At 41.3% G+C, this 27026-nt stretch overlaps 1 protein-coding gene across 1 annotated transcript in view; it reads right to left on the reverse strand.

Moving 5' to 3' along the window:
* HEPHL1 (hephaestin like 1) overlaps positions 1–27026 on the reverse strand; it is an 86753-nt gene that overhangs the window by 56721 nt on the left and 3006 nt on the right. Inside the window, exons 2-5 of the mRNA XM_045790844.2 lie at positions 16819–17063; positions 9318–9530; positions 8429–8608; positions 4707–4961 (exon numbers count right to left, since the gene is read on the reverse strand). Coding sequence (XP_045646800.1) covers positions 4707–4961; positions 8429–8608; positions 9318–9530; positions 16819–17063 — 893 coding nt within the window. The remainder of the gene's footprint in view (positions 1–4706; positions 4962–8428; positions 8609–9317; positions 9531–16818; positions 17064–27026) is intronic.

The following is a 27026-nucleotide window of genomic DNA, read 5'->3' on the forward strand; positions in this document are numbered from 1 at the left end:
TCAAACTGTCTCTCTTCACAGATGACATGATACTCTATATGGAAAACCCAAAAGAATCCACTCCCAAACTATTAGAAGTTATAGAGCAATTCAGTAATGTGGCGGGATACAAAATCAATGCTCAGAAATCAGTTGCATTTCTATACACGAATAATGAGACTGAAGAAAGAGAAATTAGGGAATCCATCCCATTTACAATAGCACCAAAAACCATACGTTACCTTGGAATTAACTTAACCAGAGACATAAAGGACCTATATTCTAGAAACTATAAATCACTCTTGAAAGACATTGAGGAAGGCACAAAAAGATGGAAAAATATTCCATGCTCATGGATCGGAAGAATTAACATAGTTAAAATGTCCATGCTACCCAGAGCAATCTACACTTTCAATGCTATCCCAATCAGAATACTAATGACATTTTTCAAGGAACTGGAACAAATAGTCCTTAAATTTGTATGGAACCGGAAAAGGCCCCGAATCTCCAAGGAACTGTTGAAAAGGAAAAACAAAAGCTGGGGGCATCACAATGCCGGATTTCAAGCTGTACTACAAAGCTGTGATCACAAAGACAGCATGGTACTGGCACAAAAACAGACACACAGACCAATGGAACAGAATAGAGAACCCAGAAATGGACCCTCGGCTCTTTGGGCAACTAATCTTTGATAAAGCAGGAAAAAACATCCAGTGAAAAAAAGACAGTCTCTTCAATAAATGGTACTGGGAAAATTGGACAGCTACATGCAAAAGAATGAAACTTGGCCACTCTGTCACACCGTACACAAAAATAAACTCCAAATGGATGAAAGACCTCGATGTGAGACAGGAATCCATCAAAATCCTGGAGGACAACATAGGCAACAACCTCTATGATATCGGCCAAAGCAACCTTTTTCATGATACATCTCCAAAGGCAAGAGAAACAAAAGATAAAGTGAACATGTGGGACTTCATCAAAATAAAAAGCTTCTGCACAGCCAAGGAAACAATCAAAAAAACGAAGAGGCAGCCCACGGAATGGGAGGATATATTTGCAAATGATGCTACAGATAAAAGACTGGTATCCAAGATCTACAAAGAACTTCTCAAACTCAATACACGAGAAACAAATAAATCATAAAATGGGCAGAAGATACGAACAGAAACTTTTCCAATGAGGACATACAAATGGCCAACAGACACATGAAAAATGTTTAAAATCATTAGCCATCAGGGAAATTCAAATCAAAACCACACTGAGATGCCACCTTACGCCAGTTAGAATGGCAACAATAGACAAGGCAAGAAACAACAATTGTTGGAGAGGATGTGGAGAAAGGGGATCCCTCCTACATTGTTGGTGGGAATGCAGGTTGGTGCAGCCTCTCTGGAAAACAGTGTGGAGGTCCCTTAAAAAGTTAAAAATTGAGCTACCCTATGACCCAGCCATTGCACTACTGGGTATTTACCCCAAAGATACAGACGTAGTGAAGAGAAGGGCCATATGCACCCCAATGTTCATAGCAGCATTGTCCACAATAGCTAAATCGTGGAAGGAGCCGAGATGCCCTTCAACAGATAACTGGATTAAGAAGATGTGGTCCATATATACAATGGAATATTACTCAGCCATCAGAAAGAACGATTACCCAACATTTGCAGCAACATGGACAGGACTGGAGGAGATTATGCTAAGTGAAATAAGTCAAGCAGAGAAAGACAATTATCATATGATTTCTCTCATCTATGGAACATAAGAACTAGGAAGATCGGTAGGGGAAGAAAGAGATAAAGAAAGGGTGGGGTAATCAGAAGGGGGAATGAAGCATGAGAGACTATGGACTCTGGGAAACAAACTGAGGGCTTCAGAGGGGAGGGGGGAATGGGATAGACTGGTGATGGGTAGTAAGGAGGGCATGTATTGCATGGTGCACTGGGTGTTATACGCAACTAATGAATCATCGAACTTTGCATCAGAAACCAGGGATGTACTGTATGGTGACTAACATAATATAATAAAAAAACATTAAAAAAAATCAAGTGACAGTATTGCCCATTTATCAGATTGGTAAAGATTTAGAACCATTAATATTTCTCAGTGTTGGCAGATGAATGGGAATGCTCACACACTAAGGGTAAAGAGTAAAGGGAATTTGGCAATGCATGTTGTTCCATAGCTTTAAGAGAAAAATCAAACTCTTTGACCTAAAAATTCTAAATCTAAGAGTTTTCCTAAAGAAATATCAGACAAAAGTGTAACATAGCTGTAAACTGAAGTTTTTTAGTATGGTTTATGATAGTCCCCCCCAAAATGGGGGAAAATACAAGTGTTAAGCAAGAGATACTGGTTGGGTAAATCGTGATCTCCTTTGAAAGGACATTGGGAAGATTAACAATGATGAAGTGGCTCTATATTCACTAACATGGAAATATATTTCTGGCATATCAATAAGTGAGAAAAGTAAGATCAAGGGCAGTATTAATAGATACATTTTATAAGTAACATGCACTTATGTACAAAGGTCTAAAAATAGAGGGAGAATGTTCCCCAAAATGTAACACCATTATCCTAAAACAGGATTGCTGATTTTAAAAATTAAGTGTATTTCCTAATTTTCTATGATAATTTTTTTCTGAGGGTATGGACAATTCAGGGAATATTATATTTCAGTAATGTATAAACACCAGCTATGTCCACAACCACTGGCCATGCTTAGCAGTCTTACTAGTCTCAAATAGCTGCTAAAGCCTTGATTTTATTTGTCCACTTTATTTTTTTTTTATTAATAATGATTTTTTATTATATTATGTTAGTCACCATACAGTACATCCCCGGTTTTCGATGTAAGGCTCGATGATTCATTAGTTGTGTATAACACCCAGTGCACCATGCAATATGTGCCCTCCTTACTACCCATCACCGGTCTATCCCATTCCCCCACCCCCCTCCCCTCTGTAGCCCTCAGTTTGTTTCTCATAGTCCATAGTCTCTCATGATTTTAAAACTAGTTTCTCCCTACATATAACAGCATGAGAACCTGTAAGAATAGGGATCTTGCAGTATGAACGCTTAATATCTGCCCTCTTAGGAAATTTCAAGTACACTCGACAGTATTGACCATAGTCATTCTGCTGTACGTTAGGTCTCCAGAACTCATTCATCTTGCATAACTTTCTACTCTTTGAGATCTCAAGTGTTCTCAGCATGGGCGCACATACATACAGTTAACCATGCGAGGTCATGGGTATGTTAATTAGTTTGAGTGCAGTGAAGTGTTCACAGTATGCATATACCAAAATACCAAGTTGCACATCTTAAATATATGCAATTCCTATGTGTCAATTATACCTCAACAAAACTGGGAGGAAATAAGAATGGGAATCTTGTCTTTATCATCTTTGTCTTCCCAGAACAGTATCTGGTACATGTTTACTGACCCACTGAACATTTGTTGAATTGAATTTAATTGGAATAACCCAGCTGACTAATGTTAAGATTAGCTGCTTAAGGTTGACGGGAACAAGAATGTGTTATCAAAGCTGCCCTGGAGAGTAGCATCCCTGTACCTGCTGGTGACTGTGGGTAGTGAGACAGTATCCAAATTTAATTACACATTATTTCTTCTGTGTCTATTCTATGGACACCTTTTTTTTTTCTATTTTGTTTTCACCATCTTAGGCCAGACCTTTTCTATGTCTAACTCTAATGTTGACAATGTTTCCTAACTAGCATCCAGTGGCCAGAATCTCTCCATCAAATCTTCTCTGCACACAGGTATCATACTTATCTTCCTAAATTGCTGCACTGATTATGTCACTGGTATGCCTAAGGATCTGGAAGAACCCACCTGGCCTTCCAGACACAGTGCTGACTCCTTAGCCTTGCCCTTCAAATCTCCTCCCACTAGGCTCTGCCTCTAGGCTTCTTTCTTATCACTCTTCTGCCATAAGCCTAGGGTCCAGCTGAGGAGAGACCCATTCTGTGTGGTCCCAAGGGACCAAGACTAAGTCATTCAACAGGCATTTAAGTAAAAAAAAATTGTTTATCATGTAAATCATAGGATTTTGCAACTATCATTGGATCTTGTCTCAATATAAGGAAGAACATTCTAACACAGCAGCTCAGAGATGAAATGGGCTGCTACAATTACTTAAAAGAGATGTCTAGAAGGAAATTGAAGAATTAGATGGTGGGTTGGTCCAGATTATGTATAAATTTCTCTCCAATGCTAAAATATTATTATTCTGTTTACAGTTGCTTATGTAGAACATGTCTTTTTCCTGGTTCATGGTGCTTCCTCTGCCTGGAAAGCCTTTCTTCCCTTCTTCATCTGTTCAACTCCTACCCATATTTCAGGACTCAGATTAGGAGCCAATGCCTCAAGAAGTCCCTCTGTTGTTCCAGAGAAGTGACTATAAGAAACAAAGGGCATTTATCTTTCTGCCTCAAATTTTATTGATTTATAAATGTCTAAGTCTAGCTACTAGACCATAGTCTCCTTGAAGTTCTTACCATTTCTTTCATTCACCTCCCACCTTTTTCATAGGGAGTTGATGAATAAATAGCTGTTGATAGGATGGCAAATAAATGAGCATTGTACATTTTCCTCTATATTCAATATTTAATTAAATATAATACAAGAACCTATCTAACAACAGACAGTGAATGAGCATCATTGACTCTAAACATCCACACACTACACTGGTCTTTGTCCTTTTTACCTTGTAGGTGATCACTAACTTGGCAAGTTATCATCCACTTCCCAGGATTCTCGACTACCATTTCCGTTGTCAGGAAGGTGGCTGGGAACAGGTTGATGACATCAGTCCGGTGCCCTCTGCTGATAAAGGTGTTACCATAAAAATAGATGGAATGGATATCTATCTCATTCCCCATTCCATAGAGGTGCCAGGACACCGATTCACCAACACACATCTCAGGCTCAGGGAGGTTTCCAAAGAGGTATCCATTGAGGGCTGAAAAACAGAAACACACTGGTGGAAGAGACTCCCCTGTAGAGGTGGTAACACATTCTCTAGCAGAGCTGAAAAATTATCGCTGATCATTGGTTGTAATGTTTTTGTGCAGAAAAGCATGGCTTCTTTCATAAACTATAGTTCCAGAAAGGAATGAAAGGTATTAGGTTTTTCAAGGGAAAAGCACTCAATAAAAGTGGAGATGAGGGGCACCTGGATGGCACAGCGGTTAAGCGTTTGCCTTCAGCTCAGGGCGTGATCCTGGCATTATGGGATCGAGCCCTGCATCAGGCTCTTCCGCTATGAGCCTGCTTCTTCCTCTCCCACTCCCCCTGCTTGTGTTCCCTCTCTCGCTGGCTGTCTCTATCTCTGTAGAATAAATAAAATCTTTAAAAAAAAAAAAGTGGAGATGAGCACACAGGAAAAGAGCCTTGGAGCTGCTGTATGAACACAATAATGGGGTCAGGAGAAAAGAGAGCAGTGCTCAGACTTTCAGGATGGCTTAGCCACTTCTCGAGGTTCCTTCATTTTCATACCAGACTTCCCTACAGGACTCTGTTCCCTGACATTAGAAACCCTGTCTCACTCATTTCACAGCCGAAAAGCAGGCACATAGTAGCTACCTAATTTAAGTAGCCGAAGTGAGCAGCAAAAAGGAAAGCAGGGAGAAAAAAACATTGTTACTAAGTCTGGCTGGGGCAGCATCTAATTGATTCAACTCACGCTGGAAGTCTGAGACCTAGTCTTTTGAATCATCTGAAGGGCAGCCAGGACTTGACCAAGTGCAGAAGAAAACTTGATTCCAGGTTTTAAAAAGTCATAACATTACTTCTTAAGTTCAAACTGAGTTTAAAAAAAATAATTGTTACTAAGATAATAATGATTAAGACAGCACAATTGATTCTAAACAATTTTAGTAAATTTAAATAAATTTATCAAAAATTTTATATTGATTGAGTATCTTCTATGGACTAATATTTGCCGTTTTTTTTTTTTTAAGTTGATGTTTTTCTATTCTTGGTTAGGTCTCCTTTACTAGTTCGAAGAAGATGGATTGTTTACAAACACCTACTTCAGTATACAGGCTGAGTTTTACTTTTTATTTTTATTTATTTATTTTTAAAGATTTTATTTATTTCTTTATTTTAGAAAGAGTGTGAGAGAATATCCAGCAGACTCCAAGCTGAGTCTGGAGCCCAACGAGGGGCTCGATCCCACAACCACAAGATCAGTTGAAACCAAAAGTTGGATGCCTAACTGACTGAGCCACCCAGGTGCCCCTACTTTTTATTTATTTTTTTAAGAGTTTATTTTTAAGTCATCTCTACACCCAGTGTGGGGCTCAAACTTACAACCCTGAGATCAAGAATCACATGCTCTACCAACTAAGCCAGCCAGGTGCCCCCAGGCTGATTTTTATTTTAAATACAGTCTATATTTGCTTGTGTAATTGATTCCTTTTTTGTTGGACATTTTCATTTGAAAGAGTAAAGGGAATTATGTGAGCAGCTGAGTTGTAAACCATCACAGTAGTCTTCAGCAAGATTTGAGATCATTGCCACCATTTTGTAAAGCATAGGGATAAAAGTTGACTGGACACAACAATGTTTCGAATTTAGGTCTTTGTTTATTCCATCCTTCACTTCCTTCCCTGCCTCCCTCCCTTCTCTCCTTTACTTCTTCCCTCCTAAAAGATTTTCCAAACACCCCCCTTACACAAGGTGCTGAAATACCACTAGAAAGAACAGAGACCTGCACTGAGGGTTACAGAAGGGAGGGGGTGGGCAGGTGGGGTAACAGGGTGATGGGTATTAAGGAGGGCACATGTGGTGATGAGCACTGGGTGTTATAGGCAACTAATGAATCATTGAATACTACATCAAAAACTAATGATATGTTGGCTAATTTAATATAATAAAAACAAACAAATAAATAAAATTAAAATAAACATGATTATCTTTTGAAGAGAAAAAAAATAAAGGAATGGGAGGTAACTAAAAAAAAAAAAAAACCAAAGAAAAAAAGAAAGAACAGAGAGGATGTGCGATGCAGCAGAAATCGTCAGTATATGGTCACTCACACCTAGACACACTTTGGAATCAAACACAACCAAACTAACATTTATTTGCTCTGGGGCTTCTCTCTCAGCTTCTCTCAGGCACTTCTGGCCCTAAATATCACTTTGACCTTAGGCAAGTCATAGATAGTCTCTTCACTTCAGTTTCTTCACCTGTAAAATGGGGGAGGTCCGATATCTTCAGCTCCTTCCCTCTCTCCTATGATTTTATAACTACACTGATGCTGCTTGTTTAGGAGGATTCTGAGAGACAGACAAGCAAATATGGAGGAAATTTATCAATGAATGACATGGGGCATTTGTTTACCCTGAAGATGTTCTTTATGTTCACTAGAATTCTCTGGGAAAATAGAGAAATGAGACTACTTATCCCCAAGTCCTAAAATTCTGTATTAAGCCACTACTCTGCAAAACAGATGTGGGTAAGTGGTCTGTCTGAATGGAGAGGATAACTAAAGAAATTCACTATTTTCGAATATGGTATCTGGCACATAGTGAATGTTCAATAAATGTTGATTGAAAGATTGTCTGGGAGGCTGGGTGGCTCAGTCGGTTAAGCATCCAACTCTTGATCTCGGCTCAGGTCATGGTCAATCATGAGATTGAGCGTTTGTTGGGCTCCATGCTGGGCATGAAGCCTGCTTAAGATTCTCTCTCTCTTTCTCTCTCTCCAAAAAAAAAAAAAAAAAAAATTAAAAATTAAAAATTAAAAAAAAAGAATAGCTGGGAAATATAACAAATTCACAAGTGTGTATTTAAACACAGTATACAGCATAGTTTTTGAAATTTAGCAGTCACTCCGAAAATGGTTACTGGATAAATGTAAAAAGTTGCAAACCACAGGATTGTTACATGATGACAATTCATTCTCCTTTCTCCTGTCAATATAAACCCACCCATCCTCTCTAGGCTCACCTTCTTTCCTAATTATAACATTAATCCTTCCATTTTCCATACCATAGCTTGTCATACCCCATTTAGCTGATATCTATTGCCTCATCTCTTCTCAGATTTTTTTTAAAGATTTTATTTATTTATTTAACAGAGACAGAGACAGCCAGCGAGGGAGGGAACACAAGCAGGGGGAGTGGGAGAGGAAGAAGCAGGCTCACAGCGGAGGAGCCCAATGTGGGACTCGATCCCGGAACGCCGGGATCACGCCCTGAGCCGAAGGCAGACGCTTAACGACTGCACCACTCAAGCACCCCTCTTCTCAGATTGTTTAATGTTCTGATATGGATTGCATTTCATATCACTTTCTAACCATTTTTATCACTGAGTTATCAATCCTAGAAAACCAGGTTGAACATTTCTGTGTTTCTTCACCCCTCGTAGTAGCAGAGCCACAAAAAGCATTCAGTATATATTTGTTAACACAGGAGACACTCACCATGCATTTTGTTACTTCTCTGGAAAACAGCATCTTTTTTGTCAACTGAATCAGGGTCAGTGCAGAAATGTTTGATATTTTCATCAAGGTACCAGCTTTGATTTTCATCAACCAGAGTAAACATTATAATGAACTCTCGGTCCACATCTGTCCTTGTCCCTGAATATTTATTCAGGACACCTATCGGGGGGAACATCCAAAGGAGTGGAGAAAAAAGTTCAAAGTGAATTAAATCAAGATGAGTTTTGCCTCTTGCCAATTGTATCAGGTAAATTTGAAGTCAGTCAAAGAGTAACCACAACATGAAAGCAGCAAAGGATTTTAACAGAAATTACAGAGTTGCAGAAGAGAAAAGTCATAAAACAGAAGCTTTCACAACCACAGACTTGAAAACCTTGCTCCTGAAGGGAGCCAGTGTTACTGACAACACGTATTAGACACACTAACACGATTAATGGGGAACAAAATCACAAAGTGATTATGCAGGTGAAATATCAAAGCAAAAGCAAACCTGGCCATTTGGTTACATTCTTCACTTCCCTATGTGCGGTGTCGGGCTCGCATGAATGGCTATCAATATGATATGTCCCTGGTTTTTTTTTTTTTTTAAAGCATATAAGTTTCAGAATGTGATGATGGTTCCTTGACAGAAGTCTGAATTATTGTCCCTGCTGTGGTGTCAGGATGACCTACATTAGAAGAATCTCCCCGATCTTACAGAAAGCTTGTAAGAAAAGGCACCTTCTATATGGAGCAAAGGAGGGAGGCAAAACAAGTCCCAAAATTTACACGCCTTTTAACATATCTGGGAAAAGGCTTCTGTGTGTGTGTGTGTGTGTGTGTGTGTGTGTGTGTGTGTGTGTGTTGGGGGGGTGGAGGGGGTCCTTACCTTCCTTGCACACCAGCAGCGGGCCAATTAAGCCAGAGCAGATATCCTTAGGAGCGTCAATGTGTGAATGGTACACCCAGGTCAGACAATTGGCATCTGCAGGAGCAGGGGCATATTCTTCTCTCACTGGCCAGACATAGGTGTAGTTTCTGCCAGGAGGAACCATATCATCATTCTTATTCCTTCCAGATGTTCCATCTGGGTATAGGGCTCCTTCCAAGGAAAGATAAAACATAGTTAACATACAGAGATCACATGCTATAGTGGGCGGGGCCAGAGCTTTGGAATCAAATGCCTATGAATTAAAATTTATTTCCCATGGGATTGAGGCAAGTTACTTAAACTCTCAGTGCCTTGGTTTTCTATCAGTGAAGCTAGAATGTTGATACCTACCCCACAGGGATGTGAAAACTAGCTGACAAAATGTATATAAAGTGTCCTGCACAAAACCAGATGCTTAATAAATGTTCGTAAGGACCCCTCCTGATGGGCCTCTTGTACCAATCAGGAAGATTTGAATCTACCTCACTTAACATCAATTCAAGAAGCAAAGGAGAGGGGTGCCTGGCTGGTTCAATAGGTTAAACATCTGACTGGCTCAGATCATGATCTAGGAGCTTTGGGATCAAGTCCTGCGCCAGGCTCCCTGCTCAGTGGGGAGTCTGCCTCTCCCTCTCCCTCTGCCCCTTCCCTCCACTCGTGCTCTCTCTCTCTCTCTCTCAAATAATAAATAAAATCTTTTTTAAAAAAAGAAGGAAAGAAACAGTAGAAAAAATAATGAAATTCTTGGCCACTTATTACAGATTCAGCACCTGTTTGAGTTCTCACGAAAGATAGGAAGGAAGAGTAAGACATTCATCTTTCCTCCAGAGATCTTACAGTTCTGTTGAGCCGACCAGAATGGGACAACTGGAGAGTAAAATAGGGTGACATGTTGAACATAATTGGGGTTTTGCTAGGTGTGGGGGAGTCTACCACAGGGGGGTAGGGGTGCATAGGCATGGCATTCTCCTTCTCTGTTTTGTAAACTAAGATTGCATAAGATCTTTCAATTAAGGAAAGTCCACTGCTAAAACTAGTTTGATATGAGAGACTATGGACTATGAGAAACAAACTGAGGGCTACAGAGGGGAGGGGGGTGGGGGAATGGGATAGACAGGTGATGGGTAGTAAGGAGGGCACATATTGCATGGTGCACTGGGTGATATACACAACTAATGAATCATCGAGCCTTACATCGAAAACCGGGGATGTACTGTATGGTGACTAACATAATATAATAAAAAATCATTATTAAAAATAATAATAATAATAAAACTAGTTTGATAACCACCTGGATAGAAGGTAGGGTCCCGGAAGGACTGGGAGGAGCTGGATGGCACTGGGAAGAAGGCTGGAGGGTCCGAGGGGCTGAGGAGATGGATGTAGACACCCTCCAAGTTCATTCTCCATTGTTTCACTTGTTCACCAATCCATTCAACAAACCTGCAATCCTGAACTCCATGGACTAGGTCGGTTTTTTAAAATGCATTCATACAGAGAGAAGGGCAGTAGAGCCAATGGTTAAGTTCTGAGCCATTGAATTTAGACTGCCTGGAATCAAATTCTATCTCCATCACTTGTTAGCTGTAACTTGGGCAATTTCCTTCTCTTCTAGGAGGCTTAGATTCTTATCTGTAAGAGGATGATAATTATCATACCTATCTCATAGAGTTGTTGAGGCTTACATGACGTAAGATCTACAATACATTTAGCGCAGCACCTGGCATATCGTAAGCTTTCAATAAACATCAGTTATTCATTCATGGCACTTGCCCAAGGTTTTAATTATATGTGTATAATATTGTATATATAATTGTTTGATTAATATCTGTCTCTCATGTTAGTCTGTAATTTCCACAAAAACCAGGTTTCTTTTTGTTCATAATTTTATATGCAAGGTCTACCCCAGTGCTTAGTATAGTGGGTGCTCAGTACATATCTGTTGAATAAAATAATGAATGAGTGGCATGAGTGCACACCATACACCAAAGCCTTGTGAATAAAATGCATGGCTTGGAAGCTTCTGAATTTATATATGGAGAGACTGAGAGTCAGTAGCTGGGGGAGGGTGGGTGAACAGTGGACTTGTCTAGAGGCTTCAACTGAGATCACTCATTTTGCTTTGATTATATGATACAAATCAGTACAAATACTAATTTCTCTAGAGACTCTTTTATTCACAATTTATTTATGTGCTTTCTGTTTGCTCATTATTATTAGGAGGTATTGATGGCTATTATTGAAAGGAAGGGCTAGAGTCTGCAAACAAATCCTTAGTGTCACCACTCAAGGTGAGGAAGATCATTTAGAATCCAAACTATACTGTAAACATGAAGTAAAAAGTGATTTGGGGTGGGTAGCTTATTAAGTTGTTCTGAAAGTCATTCCCAGGAAGGGATTTTGATTTGTCAAAGGTTTTAAGCAATGGCAACATTAACAATATAAGAATATTTTTAAACCATTCATTTGGTTTTATGTAATCTAGAATGTGTGGGCTTTTAGAAATTAAAATATACAAGTTTTCACCCCATCGGGTTTGAAAATATTGAGGATTGGTGAAGTTGTAGGAGAAACAGGCCAGCTCATAAACAAATGGTAGAAGAGTAAATGTGCAATTTTTTGGAAGACAATTTGCCAATTTGTATTGAAAGAAAGAAAGAAGAAAGAGTATATGAATATAACCAGCAATTTTACTTTTAAGAATTTACTCTAGACCGGGCACCTGGGTGGCTCAGTCATTGAGCGTTTGCCTTTGGCTCAGGGCGTGATCCCGGAGTTCTGGGATCGAGCCCCACATCAGGCTCCTCTGCTGGGAGCCTGCTTCTTCCTCTCCCACTCCCCCTGCTTGTGTTCCCTCTCTCTCTGGCTGTCTCTCTCTGTCAAATAAATAAGTAAAATCTTAAAAAAAAAAAAAAGAATTTACTCTAGAAACATCCTTGAAAATGTTCTTCAAAATACATGAATTGGAATATTCATTGTAGAATTGCTGGTATCAACCCCAAACTGAAAGCAACCTAACAATCATCATCAATCATTGATAATCATCAATGTACTAGACTGATACATTCATATGACAGGACATTGCACAACTGTTAAAAGTAGATCTTTCTATGTGTGCTAATATGAGAAAATCTCCAAGATGAAGTAAAAACGGAAAACAGAGAATACATAACAGAATTACAGTATAATCTCTTTTGTACAAATGAACAAGTATACACATACACATAACCACACACATACAAATATATGTGTAGAAAATTTTCTAAGGGAAATTTATAAGACATTTTTAAAGGCGATTGCTTTTCAGATAAGAAACAAGTAAGAATTTTTACTTTTCTTATTATACCTCTCTGTACTCTTAAAATTTTCTTTTTTTTTAAAGATTTTATTTATTTGTCAGAGAGAGACAGAAGACAAGCAGGGAGAGCAGCAGAGGGAGAGGGAGAAGCAGGTTCCCCGCTGAGCAGGGAGCCGGACGTGGGGCTCAATCCCAGGACCCTGGGATCATGACCTGAGCCAAAGGCAGATGCTTAACCAACTGAGCCACCCAGGTGCTCCTAAAATTTTCTAACCATGTTCATATACCACATTTCCTTTAATCTTTGGTTTTGAGCTCATTTTAGTGGATAAGTAGGGAATCAGAATGTGAAACATTTACCCCTTCTTTATGCTTTTCTGAATTTAAAAAAACCAATAAAATTTATTTTTAAATAGTCCTAATACTTAACTATATTTCATATGGAGATCAAGAAAGCACTAGCTAATTCCATTATTAAGTGAGCTATTGTATGTAAGAGCTCTAGCATAGGCATTGATAAACTAAGAACTGCTTAATCAGGGTTAATCCCACCTAAGGACTTCTTCTGACTTCATTCTCAACCACTCCCCAGATGAACTTAGAAGCAACAGCTATGTATTTATTCATTTTTGCAGCCCCAGTATCCACCATTGGGTCTAGTTCACAGTAAACACTAAGCTGAACTGAGCAGGGAATTTCAGACTAGTAAACTTGCAATGGTAGCCAAGAGAAAAATTCATTGAAAGAGAATGGGGAGGTCAGCAAATCCTCTCCCCCAAAAGTAACGTAAAGTTGAATGAAATTGAGAAAACCAACCATTTCATTGCTCTGGAAATCAAATAAAGTCACCCAGCAATGTTTATGCTTGAAAAATTGCTGAACATCAGTTATTTGCCCACTCCTAGCTGACTCTAATGCTGTGTGCTTGCAAAGAGGAGAAGCAAAAGGCCCAGCAAAAACTAAAATCCAAGGCAGACAAAAACCACCTAAACTTTGAATGGCTTCTCTACCCACCCACAATTCTAACTACAGAGAATTGAGGACTTCCTGACGCTTAAGCACAACCTCTCTCCAAGCATCTTCTGACTTCAAAGCTAAGCAGATTTAGAGGTGACCCTTTAGAAGCCAGCCTTGTAAATAAAAACAAGAAAAAGAAGGAAAAAAAAAAGCAGAAACCTTGGTGGCCTCACACTATAAGGAAGACAGATTTCCTGGATTTAGCCCAGGCAAGTTACTAAACAGAAAAGCAAACCAACAGCAAAAATAACCTTGGATGAGGGAAGGATTTGAATCCAGAGTTGCTTCAATATATGCTTAAAATTTTCTAGTTTTCAACAACAAGAACAATAACAAAATGAGACATACAAAGAAACAAGAAAGTGTGACTCATTCTTAGAGAAAAAAAAAAAAAGCAGCCAATAGAAATTATCTCTAAGTGTCTCTAGATGTGAAATTTAGCAGATAAAAGCTTTAAAGCAGCTATTATAAAAATGTTCAAGCAATTGAAAGACACCATGTTTAAATAATTAAAGTAGGACATAATGATTCAACAAATGGAAAAACCTCAACAAGGAGGTAGAAATTATAAAAAGAACAAAGTTGGAGTTTTGGCCTTGAAAAGTACAATAAATAATATAAAATTCACTAGAGGGTCTTGACAACAGACTCAAGATGACAAAAGAATCAGTGAATTTGAATATAGAGCAACAGAACTATCCTATCTGAAAAAGGTGGGGGGAGATCAAAGAAAATAAACAAAACCTCAGAGGCCTGTGGGTCAACATCAAGCGTATTAACATGTGTAATAGTAGCCTGCCAAAGGAAAAAAGAAAGAAAAAGGGACAGGAAAAAAAAAAAGTTTGTAGAAATAATGGCCCAAAGTTTTCCAAATTTGATGGAAAACATTAATCTACACATCAAAGAAGCATAATGAACCACAAGTAGAATAAATACGAAGAATCTATACATAGATGCATTGTTGTCAAATTGTTAGGAAAAAACAGCAGAGAGGTAATATTGAAAGTGGGATAAAAATGATTCGTCACATACACAGGCGCATTGACATGATTAATGGTTGACTTCCCATCTGAATATTGGAGACGAGAAGACGGGGATGACATACTCAAAGTGCTGGGGTGGGGGGAATGCAAATGGAGAATACCATCTCCAGCAAACTACCCCTCAAAAAAGGAAGGTAAAGTAAAGATGTTCTAGATAAACAAAGACTTAGTTTATTGTTAGCAGACCTGTCTAGCATTGGCTAGCATCTTCAGGACAATATTTAATAATAGCGGTGAGAGCAGACATTCTTGTTCTTATTCCCAGTCTTATTATTCCCAGTCTTATGAAGAAAGCATTCAGTCTCCCTCCCGTTAAGGGTGATGTTAGCTGTGGGTTTTTCTTAGATAAACTTTATCAGGATGAGTAAGTGCCTGTCTATTCCTAGTTTGTTGGAAATTTTTAATTTGGTAAGTACTAGATTCTGTTAAATGCCTTTCTGCCCATTTGAAATGATCATGTGGTTTCTGTCCTTTATTATGTTGTATTACATTCATTTATTTTTTTTTAATTTTTTTTAGAGAGAGAGAGAGAGCATGAGTGCATGAGCAGGGTGGGAGGGAGGGGCAAAGGCAGAGGGAGAGAGAATCTTAAGCAGGCTCCACCCTCAGCACAGAGCCTGACCCAGGGCTCCATTTCACAACCCTGAGATCATGACCTGAGCCAAAATCAGGAGTCAGATGCTTACCTGACTGAGTCACCCAGGCACCCTGACATTCTTTTACTTTTGAGTGTTAGACCAACCGTCCCATAATAGGATAAATTCCATTTGGTCATGATGCATAACTCTCCTTATATGTTGCTGAAGTCAGTGTGCTAATATTAAGAATTTTTTTGTCTACATTCATGAGGAATATTGGTCTGTAGTTTTCTTGTGATGTCTTTATCTGACTTTGGTATCAAGATGATGTTTGCCTCATAGAATGAATTTGGAAGTATTCCTCTCTCTATTTCCTGAAAGATTTTGTAAAGGATTGGCGTTATTATTATTATTATTTTAGTAGTTGATAGAATTTATAAATGAAACCATCTGAGTTTGGGTTTTTCTTTTAGGGAAGATTTTTAATTGCTAATTCCATTTCTTTACATTATATAGGTCTGTTCAAATTTTTATTTATCCTTAAGTCAGTTTGGGTAATTTTTGTCTTTCTAGGAATTTGTCAGTTTCATTTAAGTTGTCTAGCATTTTGGCATAAAATTGTTTATAATCCTCCCTTATAATCCTTTTAATTTTTGTATGGTCAAAGTGATGTTCTGTCTTTCATTCCTGACTTTGGTAATTTGTGCCCTCTCTCTTCGTTTTCTTCGACAGAGTTTTCTCAATTTTGTTAATCTTTTTCAGAGCCAACTTCTGGCTTAAACAATTTTTGTATTAGTTTTCTGTTTTCTCCCTCTTTGAATTTCTGCTCCAGTCCTTACTATTTCCTTCTTGCTGCTTGCTTTAGGTTTTGTTTTCTCTTTGTTTTCTAGTTTCTTAAGGTGGAAGCTTATGTTATTGATTTGAGACTTTTCTTCTCTCTTGACATAGTGACTACAGCTCTAAATTTCCTTTTAAGTACTTCTTTAGCTATATACCATGAATTTTGGTGTGTCTTATCTCCATTTTTATTGAATTCAAAATACTTTACAATTTATCTTGTAATTTCTTTCTTTGACCTACGGGTTACTTAGAAGTGTACTGTTTTAATTCCAAATGTTTGCAAAAATTTGCAAGATTTCTTTCATTGATTATATCAAATTGAATTCCATTGTGATTAGAGAATAACTTTGCATTCTATCTGTTCTTCTAAATTTATGTAGATTTATTTTATGCACGGCCTACTGTCTATTCTGAGGAGTGTTCCATATGTTCTTGAAAAGAAGGTGCATTCTTTAGTCATTGAGGGGAATGTTCTATAGATGTCAATTAGGTCAAGTTGGTTGATAGTGTTGCTGGAGTTTTCTCTATCAGGAGCAACAGATGGAGATGGGGAGAGAAGAAGATGGGGAAAAGACAAATGAACATGTGAAATCACTGTCTCTTAGATCCCTTTAACTGTAGCTGACAATTGCCTTACTTACAAAATAGAGGCAAGACACCAATAATACGGGATTTATATTTACCTTCTGAATCTTTGTTGTAGAAAACGCCATGTGGATGCAAAGAGTATGGTCGGGAAGCGAAGTTCTTTAAATGGATGACAATCACATCACCCACTTCAGCCCTCAAGATAGGGCCCAGGAATCCAAGCCAGGGAGGTTTGGGGATCTCTGTGGAATAGGTCTCATCCGTGTAATGTCTGTAAACAGCCTTTTTGTAAAGACCACCTATCCTGTTGGGCCCTCTTTCGAGAAATAAGGTTGCAAGTCTAAAAGTAAGAAGGAAAATATTTTATAATTATATGGCATTAAGAGAAAATTCTAATAGCTTACCTTAACAGTTCATAAAACGCTTGCATGTATGATTTCTTGTTTGGTGTTGGACATAACTCTGTAACCTCTGTAGAGCTGGTAAGACTATCTTCAATTTACTGATAAGGAAACTGAGGCTAAGAGAGTTAAGTGACAAGACAAGAGACACAAATAGTATCCACAACCAAACTACAACTAAACAGAATACTCTTGAGTGTCGCTGTCCATTTGCCCCTTTTCATTTCAACACATTCCCCTTCACTTTTTCATTTCACAAATACTTAGTATGTGTTTGCCACGCTCCCAGCACTTTGCAATGTGCTATACAGGGACACAAAAGAGTTTATGACCTAATGGGAAAATTAAGTAATGACATTCAGCAGTATATGATTAAGTGCCAGTTGAGTTGATGGAGTCACATCAGGTCTGAGAGCCTCTCTACTGACTAATGGATTTATGTTTGCTTCATGAAGTTTGGGGAAAGCACTATCAATCAAAAAGCCAAAGACAGGTATTTTCAGGGCTTCATCCTCATTTCCTCAATGAGATTATCTAGTGTTTGTATACCGGTGACTCAGATACAAGCTCCTAAGCAGTTCCTACTACTGCCCAGCAGTCTCTAGCATGAATGGCAGCTTTGCCCACCCTGCAGACTTTTCAGGATGATGGAGCTGGAGAGCAGCTCGTCAGGTGCCCAGGCATGCAGCCTGCCATGGAGCAGAAGACATAAGTGCAGGCAGGCGTAGGAGAGGGTGTTTGGGTCAAGCGGGGGACAAATCCAATGGCTCAAGTCAAAGTAGGAACGATCTTCTTTGGTGCGTCATCTCTCCAGGCTCATTTCCTCATTTCCTCTTTGCCTATCTCCCATGGCCTCACCCTTCCACCAGACCTCATGCTCAGTCTTCCCAGAACGCACCATGTCCTTTCAGCATTCCAAGACTTGTACACATTCTTTTCCCGCATCTGTGTGGTATCCCTCATTCTCTACCTGCCAAGCACCGTTCCGGGTCAGTTCCAACTCTTCCTCCTTTCCCCTTCTATACACACACAGTTCAAGCACTAATAACACACTTGCCAACACGTGTCACAGTAAGATATGTACATCTCTGGTTTGTGAGCTAATTGAAGACAAAAATCCTTCAAATATCTTTTTTATTGTAGTGCTGAGTAATTGCCTGCAAGTGTTGGTGCTTAGTGGCTTTGGAATAAAGACAAAGAAAAACCTTGAATTTGTCCCCAGATGGGCAAGTTAAAGCTGGGATAATTTTGCAAACTATATTTGCAGAAAAGTATATGTTGCCATACTGGACTTTGAATATTCTCTAGGTCGGGGATGGCAAATAGGTTTTTTTTTTTTAAGATTTTTTATTTATTTATTTGACAGAGATAGACAGCCAGCGAGAGAGGGAACACAAGCAGGGGGAGTGGGAGAGGAAGAAGCAGGCTCCCAGCGGAGGAGCCCGATGCGGGACTTGATCCCGGAACACCGGGATCACGCCCTGAGCCGAAGGCAGACACCTAACGACTGCGCTACCCAGGCGCCCCATGGCAAATAGGTTTTAACTTGCACACCAGATAGGGCCGGTTGGTAGTGACTGCCTAGGAAAAAAAGTCAAGGTTGAGTTCAGTCAAGGGGAAGAATGAACCACCCGGGGTGTCTACTGTGGATGTGGGGTTGGAGGTATATTCAGTACACTGTTGTTCTCTTTGCTCTACACAGACAGCCAGGTAACACGATATTTTGGGGTCTTTGGGTATGGCCTTCTCTACAACTAGATGACATAATACTACCACTACGAGCAGAACGTACACAGAGTTGTTCTGTCATTGCTGCAATAGCTAGGGGATGAACTCCTCATGCTCATTCGTCAGGTCCCCTTTGTAACCAAAATACATAAGGTGTTCTATCTGATGATGGTTGGGTCCAGGGCAGAGTTTGTGGACACCAGAAAACATCCAGCGACCATCTCTGAAATCCAACCTGTGACCTTATGAGATTTGGTTTGCTGGATGTGCCTTCCAAAGACTGTTCTCTAGCTCCCAGGGACCTGCTGACAAACAGGGTATGCAGCCACCTTCCCTTTTTGCAATTTATAAATAGAAGCTTATAGAATGACAAAATTTTGAAGAAAAGCATTTAAACAGAACATAGCATGGTTTTAAAATCAAATTGAAAAGTGATTTCTTCACAACGTCATTACTTCCTTGTTCTAACCAGCTGGGGTATCCAGCCTACTCCAGACCACCTGATATGGTCACAGGACATGGTCAAACCTGTGGCAATAAAGCCCCTTTTAAAGAGACCGGCCTTAGCCTTGGAGGCAGGGGAACTTCCAGGGGTCCTCAGCCGAGCCAAACTAAGGGGTGGAGCTGCTAGGCTTCAGCTCTAAAGGGCATTGCAACATCACTGGGGAGCTGGATGTCATTGCTGGGGGGATAAAATTAACTGGACATGACACTGGGAGTGGAGAGAACAGCAACTTCTCAGAACTTCTCTGGGGATAGGTATTGTATATGGTCAGAAAGAATCAGCTGCTTCAGATGGGGGTTTGAGAGGTGGAAGGAGGAGACCCCAGGGGATGTGTGCAAGTAGTCACTGAAATCCCTTCCAAGAAGGATTGCTCCAGTGAGCTGTAGAGTGGGTTCCTTCTTCTTGTGACCAAGAGGACAGTGAGAACTGCCACCATCAGGCCACCTTCTTCTCTCCTCAGCACTCAGCCTTGCCTCCAAATAAGAGCTGAACAAGTATTTTTCCAAATATCAGTTGAAGGAGCCCCAATATTATTTATTTTCCCAGAGCACCAGATTACTAGCCTGCCCAGCCACCCACATGTGTCAACCCTGCCCTGCCCTTGGAGTGGAGTCAGTAGGTAAGATGTTCCTAGGAAAAAGGGGAAAACATGGGTTGGGGCTTCCCTCAGAGGAGCCAGGGACCACAGGGCTAGTCCTCCCAGAGACAGCAAAGCTCTTTCTCCCCAACCTGCCAGATTCAACACCCAGAAAATGAGACTCACAAGACAGGAATCCTGACAAAAGGGTTGGAGTGTTACAACAATGATTTTGGTAGCAAAAGCCTGGAAAGACCAAAATGTTCTTCAACTGGTAACTGGATAAAGAAATTCTGGCACCTTCCTACCACATAACCACACAGCAGAATGAGGGGGTTCTTCTGGTGGCAATATGGCATGATCACCAAGATACTACATGGAAAAAGCAAACTGCAGGTCAGCATGTAAAGTGTGACCCATTTCTATGTTTTTTAAACAATGTGCATATATACATATATGCAAAGAAAACATTTGGAAACTGGCCATGGAAACCATAAAGGTGTAACCTCTGTGCCATGAGACTGAGGCCAAAGGCAGCAGCCAGAAGGAATGAGATGTTTACTCACTGTCTTCTGTACATGGGAGTGTTTTACTATGCATCTTTTATTTACTTTCATAATAAAAACAATTTTATTTAGAAAAGAGGGGCAACTGAGGGACCAAATTTCACTTCTTGTTTGCCTTCTCCCTCTGAAAACATACCTGCCACCACAATGTGTGTTGTTTCGGTGAGTTCTCCTCCACGGGGGGTGGGGGGGTGGCGCCCTGAGAGGGAGCACAGTGCCTGTGGCCTGAGTTGGAGGGAAGAGAATCACTGCTCAGCCTCCGGTTTGACAAGTCCACTCTCAGACGTCAGGACTGAGGACTTGGGCAGTCGGGTGTGTGCACAGTCGGCCCTCTGCCTCTGTGCATCCACTGAGCCTGCGAGTGTCTGCCTGGGAGCTAGAGTCGGTCCTCTTCTGATCTGTGAGGCAGAAGCCTATATTTCCTTGTGTAAGGAAATGGGATGAAAAGTCTGGCTGCCTGACACTGGGACTATATGATAGAAGCTCACCTGAGGCTTGGATGGTCATGCGACACACTTCTAGCCAATGAGATGTATGCATGTGTTGTTCAGTGGTAGTTCTCTAGACTCAGCTGGCAGAGAGCCTTGTAGTTTTTTGCTCTTCCCCTTATTCATGCCTGAAATGGAGATATGATGACGTGCTCCAGCAGCCATCTCGAGAGAAGGGGGAAGAGGGTCACAGCCGATGAATGGATGGTCAAGTGGAAAGCCAAAGGAATCTGGGCCCTGAAGATTGCCAACCTCTGACTTTTGCATAAGCCAAAAACTACATTTGAGCCAGTGTTTTCCAGGCTTTTGTTAACTAACATTTGAATACAAGTCCTAATTGAACAGGCTGTTCCGGGAAGGAGGAGGCAGAAGCAGAGGAAGAACTGAGTCATCCCCAGGCTGGCTAATTAGCCCCAGGGTAGGCAGGGTTACCTGGCTTTATAGCTGACGCTGGGCCACCCAGTAAGGCAACGACAGAGGAAGGATTAGACTCAGCACCACTTGTGTCCTCTCTGGGCTCAGGCTGATGGGTAAAAAGCTAGAATGAGGTTATTCATAGGGAGGGCCCTGTCATTCCAATGGGGAAACATAGACACTGAATCTCTACACTACTCTACTCTGAGCTCCCAGCATGCCCAAGAGCGTGCACGCGTGCGCGCACACATACACACACACAAGCAAATGCACGTGGAGCAAGAGTTCCTTATCATGTACAAGTTGTCTGGCAGAGTCACCCAAACAAGAGGCAGGCATATCAGAAGGAGGGGAAATGTTTGTTGACTTCCCACAGCACTTAATGCATATGCTGCATATTTCAGCACTGATTATATATATTGACTTGTCTTGCACATTCCTGGACGAGTGTCAGTCTTATCACAGAGACAGCCAATAGTCACCCTGAGAGGGGATCACGTTTTCTAAAGCAGTAGTTCCCAAATGCCCACCCATGTATCCAACTGCATCAGAGTTATTAGGGACTTTTGCCAAAAATTTAGGTCCCCGGGTCCCATTTCAGGGCAACTGAATCAGACTTTCTGGTGTGGCCTCTATATTTTCCCTAAGTTCACCAAACAACTCTACAGTGGAGCTGTCCAGTGCTTACCCATGCTGATTCTCTCCTTCCAGCAGAAAGGGGGACCAAAGAGTTTTTGCAGATAGATAGAGCCATGGAATTTTGGCAAATGGGCTGTGAGTGGAAGCAACATGTGTCACTTCTGTGCCAGGACATTTAATTGCCATTGCAAGACCCCCTCACATTCTCTGCAGCAGAAAAAGCCTCCAGTGAAGATCGTGAAGGCTCACGATCCCAGCAGCCTGGCTTACTAATTGTCCCAGGAGGACAGTTGTCCTAGAGCCACATGGTCCTCTATGAACCTGAGTGGAGAGAAATATGCCTCTGCTGTGTTAAGCCCCTGAGATCTGGGGGTTGTTGTTGCTATAGCACAACCTGACCTGGTCTAACTAACACAATGCTGAGTGCACATACAAGTTGGGAAATCACCTTTCTGTACTACTCAATACAGACCAAAACCCATAGTAGCTATTTGAAACTAGAACATAGTAACTATTTGAAACCATAGGAACTACTCAAAGTGGAAAAGATAGGGACAGAGGAAAGTAAGAGAAATCAGTCTCTTCAGTGTCTCCGCAGCAAATCACTCCTAAGAACACAGTATACATTTGTAACGTGGGACAGAAGCTCCATCTCCTGTGAGTCCTGGAAGAAGCAACCTTTGCCCAAGGAACAAGACAAATGGGTAACTTTGAGGAAGGCGTCCACAGAAAGCAGCCTCTGACATAGTGGGGAGCACTCGGTGGAATGCCTGTGTTGGTGGGCTTTCTGTCCTTACAGTGCAGCCACAGGATGGCCCCACTATGAGGCACTGAGCAATCACTACCCCTCAGGCTGATCCCAACCAACATTCTCGCGTTTTGACTCAGACTGAAGAGGTGTCCATTTTATGCTGTGAAGAAATCCAGCTGGGTTGGAAAGTTTCACGTGAGCAACTGCTTTAAAGACAGAAGGAGGGTGTAGAATATTTACATTGCCAAGGTCAAGGGCAGTTCCATGAAGGAAGATGGCTTCTAAGAGCAGGAGAGATTAACCATTGCTAGAAGGAAGCTGCCCAGGAGAATCGTCTAGCCAGTGCAGAGATGGGCTTTCAAGTCAGATTCCGAGCAGTTGGTAGCTCACAGGGGGTGTGCACCTCACCAGCTCCCCTGTCCCCCACAACCTGGATCTTTCAGTCAGATTTTTCCCCATCCCTTCAACTGAGCAATTGTTAAACCTCTGCACCATATGGGACATTAAACCAGAAACTGGGGCCAAGATGTATGAATGTCAGTCCCTGCACTCAAGAGACTTACCATCTGGCTGGGAAGACAAAATCCACACATTGGAAAGTAAATAGCAGCAGCCAATTTGCTACATTAAGCAGCAACTGCACCATTCAGATCCTGCAGGTCTGAGCGTGTGGAGGGGAGGTGGGGTGAAGGTGACAGCAGCAGAGGGTGAGGTCAGAGCACACGTGTGAGACCATTATGATTTCAAGAAGGACAAGCAGTGCTGTTGCCTGAGCTTGAGAAGGGACACTGAGAAGACAGGACTAGATTGGGGCACGGGCTACTTGGCAAAAGGGAGGGTGGAGATGGTGATGCATGTTGCACTTGGATGTAGCCACGTCCTCCCTAATTAGATTAATACATTTTAAGCCTCCCAAGGGATGCGTTCCTCTACACGGTCTCTCGCCCTGGTTCCCCTGGCACCACTCAAGTGTTGAGCTCTTCCTTCTCCCACTTTATGTCCACAGAAGCCCCTCAGAACCCATGCAGGTAGCTTAAAAACAAATACATGCAGTAAGGAGAACAGAGAACAACCTTGAATCCCAGCTTGTCTACTTGATGCGAGATCTTGGGGAAATAAGTTCTCTGAACCCCAGTTTCCTTGGCTAAAAACTGGTGACCATGACAGAGCCATCATGAGGAGTAAATGAGACGATGTGGAGCCCCATGCACAGTGTCTGGGAGAGTGGGTGTTCAGCCAGTGGGTGTTATGGCAAAGCTCTAATTAGAAAGAGGGAATTGTGACCATTTGCGGTCTGTTTCCCACAGAGCTCCTGCTCTCCAGAGACCCCTTGAGATAGCAGAGCTATCGTGATGACTAACATCTCTGGCACGCTAACCCAGTACCAGGCAGCGCATCTGAGCACATTTACAGACCCTGTGTCATCTGAGCCTCCTCATCCCCGCTGCGGGTGGGCTGATAATGGCTTCCAAAGATAAGTCCCAGTCCTAATCCCCTTATTTGGAAAAAGAGTCTGCAGATGTGATTAAGTTAAGGATTTTGAGATGAGGAGAAAGATCAGACACACTTAGAGAAGGTGATAGGAAAATGCAGGCAGACGCCAGAGCAATGCCACCACAACCAAGGATTACCAGCAGCTTCTACGAGAAGCTGGGAGAGTCAGCAAACAGATTCCCCCTTAAAGCCTCCAGAGGGAGTGTGGCCATGCTGACATCTTCACTTCAGACTTCTGCCCCCAGAACAGGGAGAGAATAAGTTTCTGTTGTTTTAAGCCACCCAGTTTGTGGTAATTTGTTCCAGCAGCCAAAGGAAACTCCTATACCCCCAAAGCAAGTACTATCATTATCCTCATTTTACTGATGAGCATATTGAGGCAAAGAGAGATTCAATTAGTTACTCAGTTGGTGGAACAAGAATCGTAAGCTTGTCAGTTGATGCAAGAGCCCCACTCTTCCCCAGCAAGCCAGGCTGCCTTAGCTTCTCTGTTAGCCCACTGCTTGGCTACACTTGGCTGGAGAAACCCACCTTGGGCCTCCCTGTCCCCCAACCAGGGACAGATCATCTGTCACCCCACTTCTTGGCATGGAAAGCTTTTATGACAATGCCTGAAACAGAGTGAGGACGCAGGGACAGTTAGCTGTTATACTGTCCGTGAGTTTTCTCAAATCCCACTAACCAGGCCTTGGGACCCCACTGTCTGGAGGTGGGAAAATGAAGACAGGGACTAAGAGGGTATTTGTGAAGGATGAGAAACAGGGAAAACTGAGGTCGGGAAGGTGTCAGGGACTTCCTGCTGCTTTGCAATATTCATGTTCGCTTCTTTCCTAGTAACAGAATCAAATCCTGCTTTTACTCAGAAACAAATCACAAAACTAAAAGACTATATTTCTAATCCCCCTTTCTGGCTTTGAGTATCCAGTGAGATGTACATAGAATTGGTTGTATGGGGTTTCCATGAGAGCCCTTTAAAGGGCTAATGGGCTAATGCAGCAGGAATTGTACCCTTCTACTTTTCCCTTCCTCTCTTCCTTCCTGGAACATAGACATGAGGGCTGGAGTTTCAGCAGCCATGCTGTGACCATGAACTTCCTTGCGGAGTGAAGTCACATGCTAAGGATCATGGTTCAAAAATAAAGAAGGCCCCCAAAATCCTATCATACCACCTGTCTCACCAGCCTTGGACTGCCAACCTCTGGGATTCTTTTATAAGAGAATACAGGGAATAACAGTAGTTCCAAGATCTTCATATGGAATCAGAACCAGCACATGATTTTTTTGCTGACCCAACAGAAGTAGAAATTTGAAAGTCACCCTCTAAGATCAAGCCCAAATGAGTTGACACCCTTCCCTTTATTTCAAAGCCTACAAGACTCTCTTCCCCCGCCCGCTTCCCTTCAGTTGGCTCTTCTTTCAGATGGATATATAGGTCTCTCCCTTGAGCCTAGCCTAGGATCTGCTTCAGGGGGGTACCCAAAATCTTTACCATCAACTGGGCTGACACAGTGATATAGTTAAGTGAACTCCTTACCAGACCCTGAAACTTGGGGTTTGAGCAGTGGTCAGCCTCACTCATGTCCAAGGGTGGTTCTGCCTGTGAGTTAGCACCCATGAAAACCCTACATTTCACTGGGAAGAGGAAACCTGCATGTGTGTTGGTTGCCTAATGAAGTCTTTGGTGAGAATTGTAGCTTTAAATAAGGTGACCCCACTCTGGTTCCATTAAAGACTTGGCTTTACCACTGAAGCACAGGAACACCTTAATTAAGCACTTTATGAGCCAGAACAGGACAGGCACGAATGGATCAAATGCTGACACCATCCCCAGGCAAATCAAAGGAGCCCGGTGTCCCCATTAGGCCCAATGGGGAGCAGAGAGGAATATATTCACCTGGATAAAATATTTCTAAATAGAATATAACTCCTAAACTTTATGTTTTCTAGGAAATATTAGTGCTTACAGTATCAATTATATTTCTGAACTCTATGATTAAGCAAAGGTACCAAGATGGAAAATTAAATTATACCATCTGACTGCTATGGAGTCTTGGCAAAATGATCTCAATTTATTTCCTATCCCATCCTTGTGAATAAGTATTTATTAGGCTCTTGGTACTGCCTAATTTTGGTTTCCAAGCCTTTTTTACATCACGGAAACTTTGGCGCCCACCATCCGGTTCCCCTCATTTCTGCCATTCCCATAGTCAAAGATTAAGCAACTAGAATAACTAAATTGACAAAGTGATTAGTTTTTAATGATTCCAAATGAATAGCCTTGTGCTCAGTCCTTTGTGGATTATTATCACCGTCAAAGCTGGGGGGGGGCATTACTAAATACACTCTGGTTCTCCCTCTCTGCCATCATGGTGCTTATCTTTCAGTTGCCGAGGTGACCAGTGTACATCAAACACCCCCACACCAATGTGGGGAGAGGAAACGCTGTGTCTAAGGCTTAAGGAAGACACCAAGTTCCATGAACAGTGAGGAAGGAAAGAGATCAGAATAACCCAGGGTTGTGGGAAAATGCTTTTTGCACGAAGAATTGGAGATAGTTCTTAAAGAACAGGAAAAAAAAAAGGATAGGCAAAGAAAAATATAGAATACTTCAAAATTGTCACATATCCCTACTCTCAGATATTCTCCAACTCTGATTCTTAGACTGAACATTTGCAAATCATCTCTCTCTCACCATTGCAAAAATCTTTCTAGAACTGGAGAGTCAGGTGAGATGTTTCTC

Source organism: Ursus americanus, chromosome 16 (genome assembly GCF_024610735.1).
Source record: "Ursus americanus isolate L20-20 chromosome 16, mUrsAme1.1.p, whole genome shotgun sequence".
NCBI classification, from domain to species: Eukaryota; Metazoa; Chordata; class Mammalia; order Carnivora; family Ursidae; genus Ursus; species Ursus americanus.